The 18,104-nt window shown below is 41.8% G+C and overlaps 1 protein-coding gene across 1 annotated transcript in view; it reads right to left on the bottom strand.

Annotated features, from left to right (window-relative positions):
* Positions 1-18,104, bottom strand: part of GPD1L (glycerol-3-phosphate dehydrogenase 1 like) — a 64,600-nt gene that overhangs the window by 13,785 nt on the left and 32,711 nt on the right. Inside the window, exon 5 of the mRNA XM_032408853.1 lies at positions 5,129-5,241. Coding sequence (XP_032264744.1) covers positions 5,129-5,241 — 113 coding nt within the window. The remainder of the gene's footprint in view (positions 1-5,128; positions 5,242-18,104) is intronic.

Here is an 18,104-nt window from a genome sequence, read left to right as displayed (position 1 = left end):
CTCTCTGGCCTACATGTGGGCTTGGGAGGTAAAAAGGGTAGGCTTAGGAGAACAGATTTTGGGGGGAAATAATGAAAATAACAGCTAACCTTCTTGAACTGCTCTAAGTGCTTCCAGTATTATTAACTGGTTTAATCTTCACAACATTCCTACAAGGTGGGCCCCATGATTATGCTCAGGGCAAGGTGAGGAAACTCCCCCACACACGGGTGGGTAGCCGGCCCAAGGTCACACGGTGGGTACCTGCAGGACCAGGCTGCCTGGCCCCAGAGTTCTCTCCGGGGGGTAGATCACACTGTGCTGCTCCAGGTCAGTGAATGAAAGGCACAGAGGGGCCACCTCAGATTCAAGATAAGAACTTTCCAACAGGAAGAGCTGACCTCACCCAACCAAAAGGACTTGGAGGTAAAGGAGTGAGCTCTCAGTCACTGGAAGCATCCAAGCAGGAGCTGTGTGGATGAGCCCTGAGCTCCAGAGCAATGCTTCTGATCTTTCGTGTCACTGCTCTCAGAGAAAAGACAGATGAGAGTGCCCATGGCCTGGGACTGCAGCCGCTCTCTTGGCCCTTCTGTGACCCCTTCACCGCAGGGCACACAGATGAGGACTACCTCAGTTTCCCCTAGATGGCTGACCTCCCCACGGTGGGGGCGGTGGGGAGGTAGAGAGGAGCAGGAGGCCACTGCAGGGTAAACTCCTCCCTTCCAACGGGACCCTGGGCACCGATCCAGTTTAATCGCCTTATGATGGATCTTGAAACCCTCACTCTCTCCCTCTACCACTTATCACTGTCAAAAGAAAAATAAACACACTGAGCCAGTCAGATCATGTTTGAATAGCATCCGAGCAGATGTCCTACGAGATCGCTCAGCTGTGAAAGTTATCATTATCCACTGTGCATTTAAATCTGCTCTAAACTATTCTGGGGCTAAAAATACCATGATTTTCAGAAGATAGACATGCTTAAGCCCTTCCCCATTTCCTGGGTTATGGCAATACTCAGAGGCAATCATTCGCCCTGAAGCTCCCTCTTTGCAATTCTGAACTGGGGCGGTTTGGATGGGAGTCCATTCCTTCCACTCCTAGCCTCCCCGTGGGAAGAATGCAAAAGCAGAGAAGCTGCCCCGCCCAGGCTACCTGCGGGTTATGCAAACACTCTCACCACCCAGGACACAGGGCTCCAGTGAAACCCAGGCAGCAGTCACTGTTTCCTGTATGGGCAGTGCTCCATCTGATTCTGCCTGAGGCCAGCTCCTAGGGCTCTGGGCCTAAGGGAAAACTCTGATTGCAGAGTGTAGGCTGACCCCGGGCAAGGCACCGAGTTACGGCTTGCAGGTCAGGCTCTGCAGAAGGCAGCCCGGCTGAGGTTCAAGGAGGGCTGAGGGACAAGCCCACAGTGAGCCCACCAGGCAGGGCACCCTAGAGCAGTGATGTCCAGTAGAAGCTTCTGCAATGATGTAGATGTTTTCTGTCTGCTCATGCAACAGAAGAGTCGCTAGCCACTGAGACTCCCTGAAGACTCATGTAGCGATGGAGTCTTTGAAACGGGGCTACTGTGACTCAGAAACGGGACTCTTGATTTTTTTTTTTTAAGTTTTAATTAATTCGAACGTAAATGCAAACAGCCACATATGGCTAGTGGGATCCAGTAGCGGCCCTGGCTAGACACTAAGCCTGAGGCTGTGCTTCACAGCGAGGCTTATCTCAGCCAAAGCCCTGGGAAGAAACTTATATGCCCAGACATCAGGGCTGCTTAACCTCACTACAGAACAGCCCTGCAAGGGAATGTCATGTGGCTGGGACACAGGGTCTGGGGTTATGCCCCAATCTAATTTCTCCTTCCAGAGTCATAAGGGCCCCTGACTTTCACGCAAGTATATGGCTGACTGAGGGGGGAGAAAAAAAAACATTTCCCAATATCTCTTGCAGCTAGGTATAGTCACACAATTAAGTACTGCCCATTGAGATGAAGCCAAATTATTACATTGTGGCTCCCCAGAACCTGCCTTAAAGGACAGCTGTCACGTGCCGTTTATCCTTTCTTTTTTCCCACCCTAACGCCTGGGAGGCAGACGTGACGGTTGGAACTCTGGTCACCATTTTAGAACATGAGGACAAGGGCCTACCCTTGTGAGCAGGAAGGAGCCTGGGTCCCTGAGAATTCTGTAGAATGGAGCTATCACATGGATTCAGGATTTTTTACATAAGAAAGAAATTAACTTCTACTGTGTTCAGCCACTATCATCTTGGGTCTCTGTTAATGAAACCTAATCCTGATAAAGCATCTAGTAAAAATGGTAAGTTGAGCTTTACAGTTATGATTTTTGTGCTTTTCTGTAAGGAGTGCCACTTAAAATTTACATTAAAACAAACAAAAATACACCCTCAGTGAAAGAAGCCACACGCAGAAGAGTAGATACTGTACAACTCCATTATGAAAGTTCTAGAAAATGCAAACTGCAGTGTACAAAGGCAGATCTGTGGCTGCCTGGCTGGGGTAGGGGCTGAAAAGGGACACACAGAATCGCTTGGGGATGATGGAAATGTTCTGTATTATGGTGGTGATTTTCAGGGTATATGCACACGACTGTTAAAACCCACTGTATTAGGTACTTTACATAGATGCAGTTTAATGTACATGAATTAGGCTTAAATAAAGTGGATATTTAAAAAAGACATTCCCTTAATGGAGATTAATACAGGTCAGAGGTAAAGGGCATTCTGAAGGCAGTAAAATGCACTGTTACAAAATGATTTTGCATAAAACCTTTACATTTTCTTTTTGGTTTTATCCTTGTAGTGAGCTGTTCGCCTTTTTTTTTTTTTTTTTTTTGGTACTCGAATGCCCTTATGTTTTTGAGCACCAAAAAAGAGTGTACATTTCTTTGATTGCTAGAATGGAGATTACTAAAGACTATTAATTTAATGTGAAAGAGTAAAACATGTCAAACTGTTTGAACAGTAAGATCCAGTTTTTGTTTTTAAAAGGGGCCACATATATATGATACACTCACTAAAAAGACTGGGAGGGTATAGAAAAAACATCAACAGTGGTGATCTGAGGATGTAGGGATTATCAGTGATTTTCACTTTCTTTATACCTTTCTGCTGTGTGAAGCACAATGAATGTGCACTACTTTTATAATCAGAAAAAACAACAAACTATTAGTTATGTAATAAAAGAAACGATGTCCAATTGTCCTTGCCTTGGCAGCCTCTGACAAAGGAGGGCTTCCTTTTATTCAACTGGACACAAACCAAAAAAGGCAGGCTGTACATAGTAACCAAAGAACACCAGACTAAGATTCCTGGAGCCCGCGTTCACACTCCAACTGTGTCCATATTTGCTACGTTTGAGTGATTTAATCTCTCTGGATCTCTGTCTCCTTATCTGTATGACTGAATGGTTAGACTCAGTTACAGCCAAAAATGCCCGTTTCTCAGTTTTAAAAAATCCCAGCTCTGATGCAAGCCGACAGGAATGATGGTAACTGATCCTGTTTCAAAGGATAGCCAGAGGAAGGAAGATAAATGGTCCTCCACCCCCATCTGTCTCTGCCCCCCACGAGCCACGCTCTGTCCCGGTAGCAGGCACTGATCCACTTACGGGTTTCCTGCCAACAAAAATGAAAAGCCAGTCTAAGTTCAGACACAAAACCAGCATGAGGTCCCATTAGCTGAATCTTTTCCAGAAGCCTCCAACTAGAATCTTTCTTCTCCCCCAAGCCCTCTTTGTTCTGGGCAGGATCTCACAGCTTCTCCATCCACCACCAAAAATACCCAGTCACTTAAAAACTGTTTTGGAGCAACATAGGCTGGTGCTGAGCAATTAGGTGTTCATGATGCCCCTGCTGTCAAGTGGTCATTAGTTTAATGAAGGGCTATTAAAAGCACATAAAAATCTCAACCAAAAAAACACACAAGGCAGCCAAAGCCAGTGCCTTAACTGTGTAAGAGGGCCTGCCCGTAAGGTGAAGAATGCCCCCCACACACTCAAAAACGGGGTCGTGTGCTGCCCTTGGGGGAGCCCGAGCCTTTCACTGGCTTTCCTTCTTAAAATCCTCATTGTACAAGGACACGTGACCACACAAACACATGCGATATGAATTCTACAAAGTGGTTTTAAACTCTGACGAGAAAAAAGGACGTATGTACAATCGAGAGAAAGAACGGGAAGGCATTCTTTGGATTCTCGTCTTTACGGCATACTTTCTGTCTTTGCAATTTTTACCTGACAAAGCCTGAGCCCAAGCCTGATTGCCTGACTTCCTTCCTGAGGTGCTCAAATTCCTGAAAAGCGGCTTTTGCTACAAAAGAAAGGACTCAAAAGTGCCTCAAAGGGGGGCATTCATTCACACCGAGGCTTTTTTTTGAGAAGGCAGCTGATTCCAGTTGGGGTGGGGGGGAAGGATCAGAAAGTGCAGCCCAGCTTCCCACTGGCTGTTGCCCAGCATCAGGCTAGAGAGGCCCCCCCCCCCCCACCACCACCAAGAAGACTTCCACAGGCAGAGTGGAACAGGTCAGGAACCCGTGTGGAAACTCTTCCCTCTACCCTTCCAAGCCACTGGCTAATAGAAGCTTCTTCTTTCACTGGACCATTTCCCTTTACGGATAAAGATAAAACTATTCCTAGAAAAGCCTTTGTCAGCAGCAGACTATTTTCCCTTTAAAAAGAACAACCAGCCAAGCCATCAAACCAAAGGAGTAGCATAATTCAGAGGGAATAAGTCCCTTCCCCACTCAAGACAATGTGTAAGAGAAATATATGAATTCATAGGGGGGAAAAAAAAGAATGCTTTGGTCCCCTGTGAAACTCTACAATCAAGACACCCTCCATGCTTTTGAAATATCAATGCTGCCAATTTCCCAAACAACAAAACACCACATGTCCCCCCCCCCCCCCCCCAATTTACAAATGAAAGCAAAGCGGCCTGGAAGAGGAAGTCCAACCACCCAGGACAGGCTGAGGCAAAGCAGGAAGTGATACACAAGGCTCTCAATTCAGTATTCTTCTCTCAAGTACAAGCACAGAACACAGAGCCCACTCTTCAGGACTGGATTTGGTAATTCGGACAGTGCCCCGGGCATATTAGCTCCTCTCCTTGAGCAGAAGTAACAAGGCCGACTTTACCTTAAGAGCACCACAAAGTTCGACAGTGTCTGCGTCGTCAACCACAGTAATTCGAAAATTTGGGGTCTGCAGAAGCTCTTTGAAGAGAAGGCCATTCTCCATTATTTTGCTGCCTATTGACAGGTTAGAAAGAAAGAATAAGAATGCTTAATCTTAACTTCCACATCTAACAGTTTTGAATGTTTTTCTTATTGCAATAAGTAATGTATATTCATCACAGAAAGTGTAGAAAATTCAGGAGTAGAAATAGAAAATAAAAGAATTCCATAATTCTACCACAGACGATCATTAGCAATTTGGCACGCGTCTTTAACCTACTGAAATATGAATATACATAGTTCTCAGAATTGGCAACATTTCATAATCTGCTTTCCCCCATTTTGTGGCATGAATAATTTTCAATGACATATTTGCTACATCATTTTAAATAGCTGCTTTGTGTTTTACTGTGTATATGTGTTCTATTTTATCTAAGTATCTTTCTATGTTTAATCCCTAAAACTGTTGCAACTTTCTGCTACCATAAACACTTACGAAGGCAACTTCCAGGTTTTCATTTGTAACAGATTCCCATTCAAAACCACCCACCCTGTCCTTTCCATTGGAGGAGTGCAGTCCCTTCCACTCATGTTAGGCTTGACCACGTGAAGTGCTTGGACTCAAAGCAAATGGGGCATATTTCCCTACCCCTTAACTTTGGGCTCAGTCATGTGATTTGCTTTGGTCAACAGGACATGAGCAGACATGACCCAGGGGATACTTCCAGCCCACTCACGCAGAAGTAGGGCTGGTTTCCTTGTACCTCTGCCTTCAATGAGAGAACATTCCCTGGCTAGCCCGTTGGGCCCGTAAGGAAGAGCCACCCAGCCCAGCAACTCTGGCCCAGAGCAGCCCACCCCCAGGGGACCCACAGGTGTTAGCTGTGCTTACTTTGTATGCCACTGAGATTCTGTGATCGATACTTAGCATCACTCTGGCAATACAGAACTGATACAAACATCAACAACTATTTTCATTGACTGACCAGCAGAAGATGGAACTGCATTCAAAGAATACTGGTTTTTGCTACTGCTACATCCTGTCCCCTGAGACAGCCCCTGGAATGGGACGGAGGCTCTGTAGTTTTTACTTTCCCTTCTTTTGTTTTGTTTAGGGGCTTGGGATTAAAACTAAGACAAACACAAATAAAACTTTCCGCATAATGCCTGGTGTGAAATCTGCTCTGATCAGTGAGGGTGTGGGGTGGGGCTCGGCTCTGGGAGGCCCTGGAAACCAGGTGATAAACCTTCCCAGCCACGTCCTGGCTCCCACGCCAACGTCAGCACACAGAAATGGCAGAAAGCTCACTCAGGACTACAGTATTGGGGGCTCTGCCTGCCTCTAGGTTCCCAAGTGTGTTCCCACACATGTCTTTGCACCTTACAGTCACCTGGGGATCGTTAACGATACCAATGCCCGGCCACATCCCAGGCCAATTAAATCAGTCTCCGTGGTGGAGCAGGCCTCAGTTAACTTTTGAAGCTCCCCAGACGACTCCCGGAGACAAGTCTGCAAACTTCTGATTTCACCTACTTCAGGTTCAGCTTCCTCATGAGTAAAATACTATGGCACCCTCAGGATTGTTGTGGGGTTAAATAAGAAGCAGGTGTGAAAACAGCCTATTAGTGCACACAGAGGTCCTATAGAGTAACGATGGGGAGGGCGGACACACATTTATGACTGTATTTCCCCATTTACAGACAGGAGGCCCAGAGAGGTTTACCAACTTGCCCAGGGTCACATGGCAGAAGGCAGAGCCCAATTCTAACCCAGGTACTATGGCTCCAAGGCCCATGCTCTGACTCTCTATGCTATGCTTCCTCGCAGGGGTGGGGGGGGGGGGGGGGCGGCGAGATAAACCAGCAAAACCCAAATAAACATCACAGAGCTATATTCTTCCAGTGAAGAAAAAAAAGATGACTGTCAACAATTACGATTACACCCGTAAGTTATACAATGTCAAAATAATCCAGGGGAGAGTGGAAGATGGATGATGGATACATGGGACTCATGACACTGTTCTGCCTCTCCTTTTGTTTGTTTTAAGACACTGTCCATAATAAAATGTTTAAAATCTCTACACCCAACACTTAGAAACACATTTTCTATTCTACAAGCATTGCTATTATCTATTATTTAGTTGAGTTCTCCAAATATTAGAACTGTGTCCGTTTGAGCAAACTGTCCTCTTCCTTTTCAAACAGTCCACCAGACCATGTGGGTGATTCTGTGCAACACTGTTTCATCACCTGGGTTGGGTAAACTAGCCCCCAGCCTCCACATCGTGACCTCATTACTGTCTTTCTCCTGTGTCCCTCACCATGGGCCACTGCTCAGTGCCTCCAACACAAAGGACGATCGTGAGCACCACAGACAAGCCCCTCACTCAGGTCACTAATCCAGCTGTCTACAGCTCGAAGCGAGACGCCGCTATGAGCAATCTGACAGACAAAACAGGCAGGGAGAAGGGCACTCTCCATTGGCCACTGATACAGGTGGGGTCTGTCGGGTCCTCTGTGGCTGCAAATTATACACAGTGTCCCTCAGAGAGGTGGGCTTGATTTACTGTGATCTCACTTTTTCTCAGGTGTACTTTAAGAAAAATTATTTTAAGTCACAGCTAGGAAAGCACTAACTGTATTATTACCAATCATAAGTAGTGATGAGGGAAGCAGAGACCCAGACCATCTGGTCCAGAATGGGTAATGTCCAACAGCCATGGGGAAGGGCGGCCCCAAACTCAATATGAACCAAAGACAGGGACACCTCTCTTCTGTTTCAAGCCAAGTTTTAGAGATAATCAACCTATGTAATAGGACACCTTCAAACCCTCTTTTCCGTATGTGATTCCATATTTGTTTGTGTGCTTGGAAGCTCCACAAGGAGCTTATGTATCCTCGACATCTAGCAGATGCTGGATACATAATAGGCTTTGAAAAATATTTGTGAGGTGACAGTGAGAGTCTCCAGTTCTTGAAGTCAGTCCCGAGAATGGAGGGAACTCTCACCACAAGGGGGCACCACAGTTCACCATGTCAGTTAGTATTTTTACAAGCTACTGGAAAACAAGGCTGTTTTTTCTTCTTCCTCCACAGAAGATTCCAGTGGGCTAAAACTCCTGAATCTTGGTTGCTAATGTCATCAAGAAAGGAGATCTGGATTAACCACCATGCAATTATCAAATGCAGGAAATTTAACGTTGGAAAATTATCTAATATACAACTCACATTCCAATCTCGCCTATTAGTGCAATGCTGTCTTTCATGGTAACCTTCCCTCCCCCAACCCAGGATCCTACTGCATTTGGCAGGCACGTCTCTCTCGAATCTTCTTTAATCCAGGACACTCTATAATCTTTCGTTGTCTTTCATGACATTGACATTTTTGAAGAGTGCAAGCCAGTTGTTTTGTAACATGTCTTTTACTTTGGGCTTGTCTGTTATTTCCTCATGGTTAAGTTCAGGTTATTTAAGACAATTTAGAAAATATCACCTTTGGGTTTTATCTTCCTTTCAATGTTTTACTTCATTTAATTCAGGTCACTGTTGCCAACCGTGATCCAATTCACAGAGAAGGCAGTGGACACATTGGATAACAGAAGCCAGAAGGCAAGAGACATAACTTCTGTGCATTTGTCTTTACAAAAGAGCCTAATGTGCCCAACTAGAAGCTTTCCTACAATGAACATGGCTTAGAGGTACATAAAAATTCTAGCCAAAACTCTATAGGTAGACACTGGTTTCAATCAAGGATTGGAGATGGTATCTCAGCCTTACAGAATGATTAGGGCAACCAGCCATTTCCAACCGATTGCCAAAACTGATTGCCAATTTAATAAAAGTAATTTATAATTTCACAGGCTACATTAAAATCACAGGTGGATAAAAGAATTAACTGTGAAAGAATAAAACCTATATATAGGCTAGTATACGACAATTTTTTTTTTTCCTGAAAGGATACTTAGAAACTGCTAACAGGGATTCCCTTTGGGAAGAGGGAGGGAAATTACAATTTTTTTTTTAAGGATGCTATTGCTATTATGGTGGAACACCATGTTTTCAGTCTGGAGAATGCATGTGGAAATTTGATGTGTTTTTCCTTTTTCATGTAACAATTTCTGTGACAAGAACAGATTACATTTTCCCTTATTTCTTACTGTTCAAAATGCTGGCATAGAAAATAAGTTATATAAGAAATTTAATGCTTCTTGTGATAAACGTGAGGGGCTGGCCATTTGGTAATTGAGGCTGGATGATGTTTGCACAACAGACCTATCCTTGGCTATTCCATACTGTATTTGATTAAAATTGACTAATCTCATGATTTTATATAAATGGCTCAAATCTGCTAAACAATTTGATGAATAAATGAGATCTGCCAGCAAAGTTCACAATTTCTTCCTAAGGCAGGGTTAGGTAGAGAGCAGATTCAAGACTATTTCCCTCTGCCTGTGTGATCTTGTGTAACTCATTCATCTGTAAAGCAGGGGATGGTCTGGATGACACAAGAGGTTCCTTCCTGCTCTGCTGGCCTGTGATTTTCTGGAAACCCCATGGATCTCTATGTGAACAGAACCCAGCCCCTTTCCATGCAGAAGAGCTCCAGAGGTGGGCACAGAAATTGGTAAGCCCTTGTACCTTCACAGGAATGATCCCAAGTCACCGGTGAGTTAGGAACCAACTGAAAAGGACACTATTATATGGCATCTAAAGACCATGAGCTTGAAGTCAGACAGTCCTGATCCAAATCTTGATTCCACCAATGACTAGCTGTATAACCTTGGGTAAGTCACTATAACTCCCCGAATCTCGATTTTCTTAGTAGATACCTTAAGATTTGCTGTGGGTTTTTGTTTTTAACTTTTTAAAAAGTTTTTAATTCTAGTTAGTTAACATACAGTTTTATATTTAGTTTTAGGTGTACGATATAGTGATTCAACACTTCCATACATCACCCGGTGCTCATCACAAGTGCCCTCCTTAATCTCTATCATCCATTTACCCATTTCCCCCACCCACCGCTCCTCTGGTAACTATCAGTTTGTTCTCTATAATTAAGAGTCTGATTCTTGATTTATCTCTTATTTTTTCCCTTCGCTTGTTTTTTGTTTGTTTTGTAAATACCACATGACTGAAATCATATGGCATTTATCTTCTGCTGACTTATTTTACTTAGCATAATACTTTCTAGCTCCATCCATCCATGTTGTTGCAAATGGCAAAAGTTCATTCTTTTTTATGGCTGAGTAATACTCCATTGTGTGTGTGTGTGTGTGTGTGTGTGTGTCACATCTTTGTCCATTCATCAATCTATGGACACTTGGGCTGCTTCCATAACTTGCCTATTATAAATAATGCTGCTATAAACATAGGGGTGCATATATACCTTTGAATTAGTGTTCTTATATTTTTAGGGTAAATACCCAGGAGTGATTGTTGGATTGTAGAGTAGTTCTATTTTTAACTTTTTTTTTTTTTAAGATTTTCTTTATTTTGGGGGGGGTGGGTAGAGTGGGAAAGACTCTCAAGCAGATCCCACCAGCTCAGTGTGGAGCCAGATGCAGGGCTCAATCTCACGACCCTGAGATCATAACCTGAGCCAAAACACAAAGTCAGACGTTTAACCGACTGAGCCACCCAGACTCCCTGTATTTTGCACTTTTTGAGGAACCTTCATACTATTTTCCACAGTAGTTGCACCAGTTTGCATTCCCACTAATGGTGCAAGATGGTTCCCCTTTCTCCACATCTTTGCCAACACTGTTGTTTCTTGTGTTGTTGATTTTAGCCATTCTGACAGGTGTGAGGTGATATCCCATTGTAGTTTTGATTTCCCTGATGATAAGTGATATTGAACATCTTTTCATGTGTCTGTTGGCCATCTGGATGTCTTCTTTGAAGAAATATCTGTTCAAGTCTTCTGCTCATTTTTTCAATTGGATTATTTGGTTTTGGGTGTTGAGTGCTGTAGGTTCTTTATATATTTTGGATACTAACCCTTTACCTGATATGTCATTTGCAAATATCTTCTCCCGTTCTGTAGGTTGCCTTTTTGCTTAGTTGATTGTTTCCTTCACTGTGTAGAAGCTTTTTATTTTGATGTAGTCCCAATAGTTTATTTTTCCTTTTGTTTCCCTTGCCTCAGGAGACATATCCAGAAAAAAGTTGCTATGGCCGATGTCAAAGAAGTTACTGCCTATGCTCTCTTCTAGGATTTTTATGGTTTCAGGTCTCACATTTAGAGGTCTTTGAGAATTGATTTTTGTGTATGATGTAAGAAAGTGGTCCAGTTTCATTCTTTTGCATGTTGCTCTCAAGTTTTCCCAAAACTGTTTGTTGAAGAGACTTTTTCCCATTGGATATTCTTTCCTGCTTTGTCAAAGATTAATTGGCCATGTAATTGTGGGTTTATTTTGGGATTTTCTATTCTGTTCCATTGATCTTTGTCTATTTTTGTATTAATACCATACTCATTTGATTACTACCGCTTTGTAATATAACTTAAGTCCAGGATTGTGATTCCTCCAGTTTTGCTTTACTTTTTCCAAGATTATTTTGGCTATTTGGGGTCTTTTGTGGTTCCATACAAATTTTAAGATTGTTTATTCTAGTTCTGTGAAAAATGTTGTTGGTATCTTGATAGGGATTCCATTGAATATGTAGATTGCTTTGGGTAGTATAGACATTTTAACAATATTTGCTCTTCCAATCTATGAGCATGGAATGTTTTTCCATTTCTTTGTGTCATCTTCAATTCCTTTCATCAGTGTCATATAGTTTTCAGAACACAGGTTTTTCACCTCTCTGGTTAGGTTTATTCCTAGGTATCTTATTATTTTTAGAGCAATTATAAATGGGATTGCTTTCTTAATTTCTCTTTCTACTGCTTCATTATCGGTGTATAGAAATGCAACAGATTTCTGTACACTGATTTTGTATCCTGCAACTTTATTGAAGTCATTTATCAGTTCTACCAGTTTTCTGGTGGAGTCTTTCAGGTTTTCTATATACAGTAGCATGTCATCTGCAAATCATCAAAGTTTGATTTGGTTTCGTGTTATTTTTCTTGTCTGCTTGCTGTGGCTAGGACTTCCAGTACTATGTTGCATAAAAGTGGTAAAGGTGAACACCCTTGTCTTGTTCCTGATCTTAGGGGAAAAGCTCTCAATTTTTCCCCATTGAGGATGATGTTAGCTGTGTGTTTTTCATATATGGCCTTTATTATGTTGAGGCATGTTCCCTCTAAACCTACTTTGTGAGGGTTTTTATCATGAATAGATGTTGTGCTTTGTTGAATGCTTTTTTTGGCATCTATTGAAATGATCATATGGTTCTTATCCTTTCTCTTATTGATATGATTACACTGATTGATTTGCAAATAATGAACCAACCCTGCAACCCAGGAATAAATCTCACTTGATCGTGGTGAACAATTTGTTTAATGTACTGTTGAATTTGGTTTGCTAGTATTTTGTTGAGAATTTTTGCATCTATGTTCATCAGGGATATTGGCCTGTAGTTCTCTTTTTTAGTGGTATCTTTGTTTGGTTTTGGTACCAGGGAAATACTGGCCTCACAGAATGAATTTGGAAGTTTTCCTTCCTCTTGTATTTTTTTTTTTTTTTTTAAATATAGGTTGAGAAGAATATGCATCAACTCTTCTTTAAATGTTTGGTAGAATTCACCTGTGAAGCCATCTGGTCCTAGACATTTATTTGTTGTGAATTTTTTTATTTGTTTCAATTTCTTTGCTGGTTATTGGTCTGTCCAAGTTTTCTCCTTATTCCTGTTTCAGTTTTGATAGTTTATGTTTCTAGAAATTTATCCATTTCTTCCAGGTTGTTGGCATATAGTTTTTCATAATGTTCTCTTCTAATTGTTTGTTATTTCTGTGTTGTTGTGGTTGTTATTTCTCCTCTCTCATTTGTGATTTTATTTGTGTCATTTCTCTTTTTTTCTTGGTAAGTCTGGCTAGAGGTTTATCAATTTTATTATTTTTTTTTCAAAGAGCCAGCTTCTGGTTTCATTGATCTGTTCTATTTTTTTTCTTTTTTTTTAGTTTCTACATCATTTATTTCTGCTCTAATCTTTATTATTTCCTTCCTTCTGCTGGTTTTAGGTTTTGTTGGTTGTTCTTTTTCTAGATCCTTTAGATGTAAGTTTATGTTGTTTATTTGAGATTTTTTTCTTGCTTCTTGAGCTGGGCCTGTATTGCTATTTACTTCCCTTTTAAGACCGTTTTTGCTGCATCCCAAAGGTTTTGGACTATTTTGTTTTCATTTTCATTTGTATCCATGTATCTTTTTATTTCTTCTTTGATTTCCTGGTGTACCCATTCATTATTTAGTACCATGTTATTTAACCTCCATGTATTTGTGGTCTTTCCATATTTTTTCTTGTGGTTGACTTCTTTTTTTTTTTTTTTTTTTTTAAAGATTTTTTATTTATTTATTTGAGAGAGAGAGAATGAGAGAGAGCAAGCACATGAGAGGGGGGAGGGTCAGAGGGAGAAGCAGACTCCCTGCCGAGCAGGGAGCCCGATGCGGGACTCGATCCAGGGACTCCAGGATCATGACCTGAGCCGAAGGCAGTCGCTTAACCAACTGAGCCACCCAGGTGCCCTTGTGGTTGACTTCTAGTTTCATAGTGTTGTGGTCAGAAAAGGTACATGGTATGACTTAATCTTCTTCTATTTGTTGAGGCCTGTTTTGTGGGCTAATATGTGATCTATTCTAGAGAATGCTCCATGTGTACTTGAAAGGAATGTGTATTTTGCTGTCTTAGGATGGGATGTTCTGAATATATCTGTTAAATCCATCTGTTCCAGTATGTCATTCAAAGCCATTGTTTCCTTGTTGATTTTGTTTAGATGATCTGTCCATTGATGTAAGTAGGGGTGTTAAAGTCCCCTACTATTACTGTATTATTATTATTTCCTTTGTGATTGTTATTAACTGTTTTATATATTTGGGTGCTCCTATGTTGGGTGCATAAATAATTACAATTGCTATATCTTCTTGTTGGATTGTCCCCTTTAAGATTATAATGTCCTTCTTTGTCTCTTCTTACAGTCTTTGTTTTAAAGTCTATTTTGTCTGATGTAAGTATTGCTACTCCAGCTTTCTTTTGACATCCATTTGCAGGATACATGATTCTCCATCCCCTCACTTTCAATCTGAGGTGTCTTTAAGTCTAAAATGAGTCTTTTGTAGGCAGCAATACATGGGTCTTTTTTTTTTTTTTTAATCCATTCTGATACCCTATGACTTTTGATTGGAACATTTAGTCCATTTACATCCAAAGTAATAACAGATATGTATTTATTGCTATTTTATTACTTGTTTTGTGGTTGTTTCTGAAGATTTTCTCTGATCCTTTATTGTCTTTCTTTCATGTTTTGCTGATTTTCCTCAATGATATATTTGGATTTCTTTCTCTTTATTCTTTCCATATTTATTAGTGGTTTTTGATATATGGTTACCATCAGGTTTGTATATAGCCTCTTCTGCATATAGCAGTCTATATTATGTTGATAGTTGTTTAAGTTTGAACATATTCTTTTCTCCTCTTCTCCCTATGTTTTAGGTATGTTACTATATTTTATATCCTTTTTTTCTTGAGTTCCTTGACTGATTTTTTACAGAAATGTTCATTTTTCCTGCTTTTGTGTTTCCTCCCTTTATACTGTCACTTTTGGTCTCTCTTTTCCACTCAAAGGGTCCCCTTTAATATTTCTTGCAAGGCTGGTTTAGTGGTCACAAACTCCTTTAGTTTTAGCCGCAGATTTTTCCCATTCAGCACTTTGAATATATCATGCCACTCCCTTCTGGCTTGCCAAGTTTCTGTTGAAAATTTTCTGTTAGCCTTATGCGTTTTCCCTTGTAAGTTACTGACTTCTTTTATCTTGCTGCTTTTAAGATTTTTTTTTATCACTTTATTTTGCAAATTTAATCACAATATGTTTTGGTGTGGATCTGCTTTTGTTGATTTTTTAAAAAAGATTATTTGTTTTAGAGAGAGAGAGAGGAGAGTGAGCGAGCAGGGGGAGGGGCAGAGGGAGAAGGAGAGAGAGAATCTCAAGCAGACTCTGCACTGAGCACAGAGCCAGATGCAGGGCTTGATCTCATGACACTGAGATCATAACCTGAGCCAAAACCAAGAGTCAGACACTTAACTGCCACCCAGGCACCCCTGCTTTTGTTGATTTTGATGGGGGTTCTCAGTGCCTTCTGGATTTGGATATCTGTTTCCTTCCCCCAGATTAGGAAAGTTTTTAGCCATTATTTCTTCAAATAAAATTTCTGCCCCCTTTTCTCTCTCTTCTTCTGAGACTCCTATAATATGAATGTTATTATATTTAATGGAGTCACTAAGTTCTCTAAGTCTATTCTCCTTTTGCATAATTCTTTTCTCTCTCTTTTGTTCAGCTTGAATACTTTCCATTTCCAGGTCACTAATTCGTTCCTCTGTTTCTTCTATCCTGCTGCTCATTCCATCAGGCATGTTTCCCATTTCATTTATTGAGCCCTTTATCTCTGCTATGTTATTCCTTATCACTGCATTAAGCATCTCATTCATGTCTTCCACTCTTCTCAAGTCCAGTGAGGATCCTTAGGATCACTGCTCTAAATTCTCTATCAGGCAAGTTACTTGTACTATTTTGCTTAATCTCTGGCCGTGGCCTTGTCCTCTTCTTTCATTTTCATTTCATTTCTCTGTCTCCTCAGTTTGTCTGCCTCTCTCTGTCTGCCTTTCTCTGTGCGTAAAGAAAGTCAGTTGTGTCTTCTCTCTTGCATGCAGTGACTCTATGCAGAGGAGGTTCTGGAGTCCCTGCAGTGCAAATCCCCTGTTCACCAGAACCTGGCACTTCAGGAGAGCATCCTGTGTGTGTTGCTTATGTCCTGCTGTCATGTCTGAGTCACTTTTCCTTTCAGTGCAGTTGTCGGCACTGATTCTCTGCCTGTTGTGGGCTGTGCTTGCTCTCTCTGGTGTTAGTGGGACCCAGTCAGGCCAGCTCTGAGGGGACATACCCACTGGGGAACTTGGGAGCGGGGTGGTGGTGTTAGCAAAATTTGTCTTGTGTCTCTAGTCCTATGCCAGATCCCCCGAAGTGCCACCGTGGCTGGGAGCTGCCCACAGGGGTGGCCGGGGGTGTGAGGCTGGGGGCACATGGCATGGTATGTGATGGTATCCGGGGGCATGCAGCTGAGCACGGTGTGGTGGCTGGGGGCTACGTGAGGAGACAGCTATGCACCCGGTGGCTGGGCAGCGCACATACTTTAATTTGCCCTGAGCCCTGGGGCAGAGGCTACAGTATCTGTGCAGCCCTGCCTTTCACCTGTAGCTCTGTGTTTATGTTGGGGGTGGAGGCAAAAAATGGCGCCTGTCAGAGCCCTCATTTTCAGAGAAGTCCCCCAACATGCTCCAAAATCAATATGATCAGATCTGTCTCCTGTCTGCCCCCAGCATTGTGTAAACTGCTATTTTTACGTTGCCTCTCCGCTCAGGCTGCTGTCTCTTTAAGGGTAGCAACCCAGCTCTCACTCACCTTCCAGGCTCGCCCAGTGCTGAGTCAGCTGACCTCCAAAGTGCCAGGATCGAGTCTCACTTGTTCTTACAAACTCATGGAATTCAGCCCCTCTGGTTCTTGAAGCCAGATGTTATGGGGATTAGTGTTCCCATGTGAGCTCCCTGGTACGACGGCTCGTTTCTCTGCCCTCTTCATGCACACAGCTCCCTCCCTCCTGTGGGCAGCCTCCCTCCGCCTTTCTGACCTTCCTAACCTGTCAGATGCAGCTTCTTCTGTTTCGTTGTGAAGTTCGTTCTGCCCATCTTTGGATCCCTCTCCGGTTTACTGACTTGGATGTGGATGGTATCTAGTTGTACATGTGGGACGGGGTGAGCTCAGGGTCCTCCTGCTCCACCATGTTCCCAAGGTCGAGAAGTCACAATCTTAATTCTCACACTGTTTGAATTTTCTTACCTGTGTCTATATGTATCATTTTTATAAATATCAACCTGGGTTGACTATAGTCCATTTTGTTTTCTTCATTATATTATTTGTGATACCTCTGTTCTCCACAGATAGTATTTCTCAAAACAAAACAAAAAAAAGTTTTAAGTGCCCAGATATATGGGATTGTTGATGGAATACTATCTAGCTATGAAGATGTTGACAGACTTCGAAAGTTGTTATATATTAAGTAAATAAAGCAATTATAAAACAGTATGTAACTTATATAAACGTACATTAATAGTTTGCACACGAAGAAAAAAATGGAAATTAAATGTAAGAAATGGTTTTCTTTTGATCATCCCTATTTTCCACAATATCTATGTAATTAAAAGAAAAAGAGAAATAAGCAAAAGAAGTAAAAATGTCCTAACTTGCAGGCGTGTATGAAAGTCAGGAGCTACCTTTTCCCACGCATTCTATCTTCCTGAAAAGAGCCTGACTTCTCTGAGAGCTTCCTTTTACAAAGCTGCAAGGAGAAATCATGCACATTGCTGCTATGTTTCACAAGGGTAGAAGTAAGGTGGTAAGTAAACTCAAACTTTTGCAAAGCATGTGCAAAGATAGCAATATTACTTTTCTATCAGTATTTTAATATGGTACATGGGCACATGAGAATTTCAAAGCCCTTTTTAAAAGAAGCGGAAATCTTCACAATACCAATGTTGTGTAAGAGTAGAAAGAGCTTTCTAATTTAGGAAACAAGATGGCCAAGTTCATGCCTGAGTTCTAAATTGGCTATGTGACCTTGGGGCAGGTAACTTATTCACTGAGTTTTGGATTATTCACCTGAAAACAGGGATCATTCCCACCAATTTTTATCATTCCAATTTTTAGATAGCACTGGAATCCAATGAGGATCCAGATACTGGCATTTGTGAGTAAAAAAAAAAAAAAAAGAAAAATCTGGGTTTTCTAAGGCCAG

The sequence above is a fragment of the Phoca vitulina genome, unplaced genomic scaffold (genome assembly GCF_004348235.1).
Source record: "Phoca vitulina isolate PV1807 unplaced genomic scaffold, GSC_HSeal_1.0 scaffold10, whole genome shotgun sequence".
Classification (NCBI taxonomy): Eukaryota; Metazoa; Chordata; class Mammalia; order Carnivora; family Phocidae; genus Phoca; species Phoca vitulina.
This window is presented reverse-complemented; position numbering and strand designations above follow the sequence as displayed.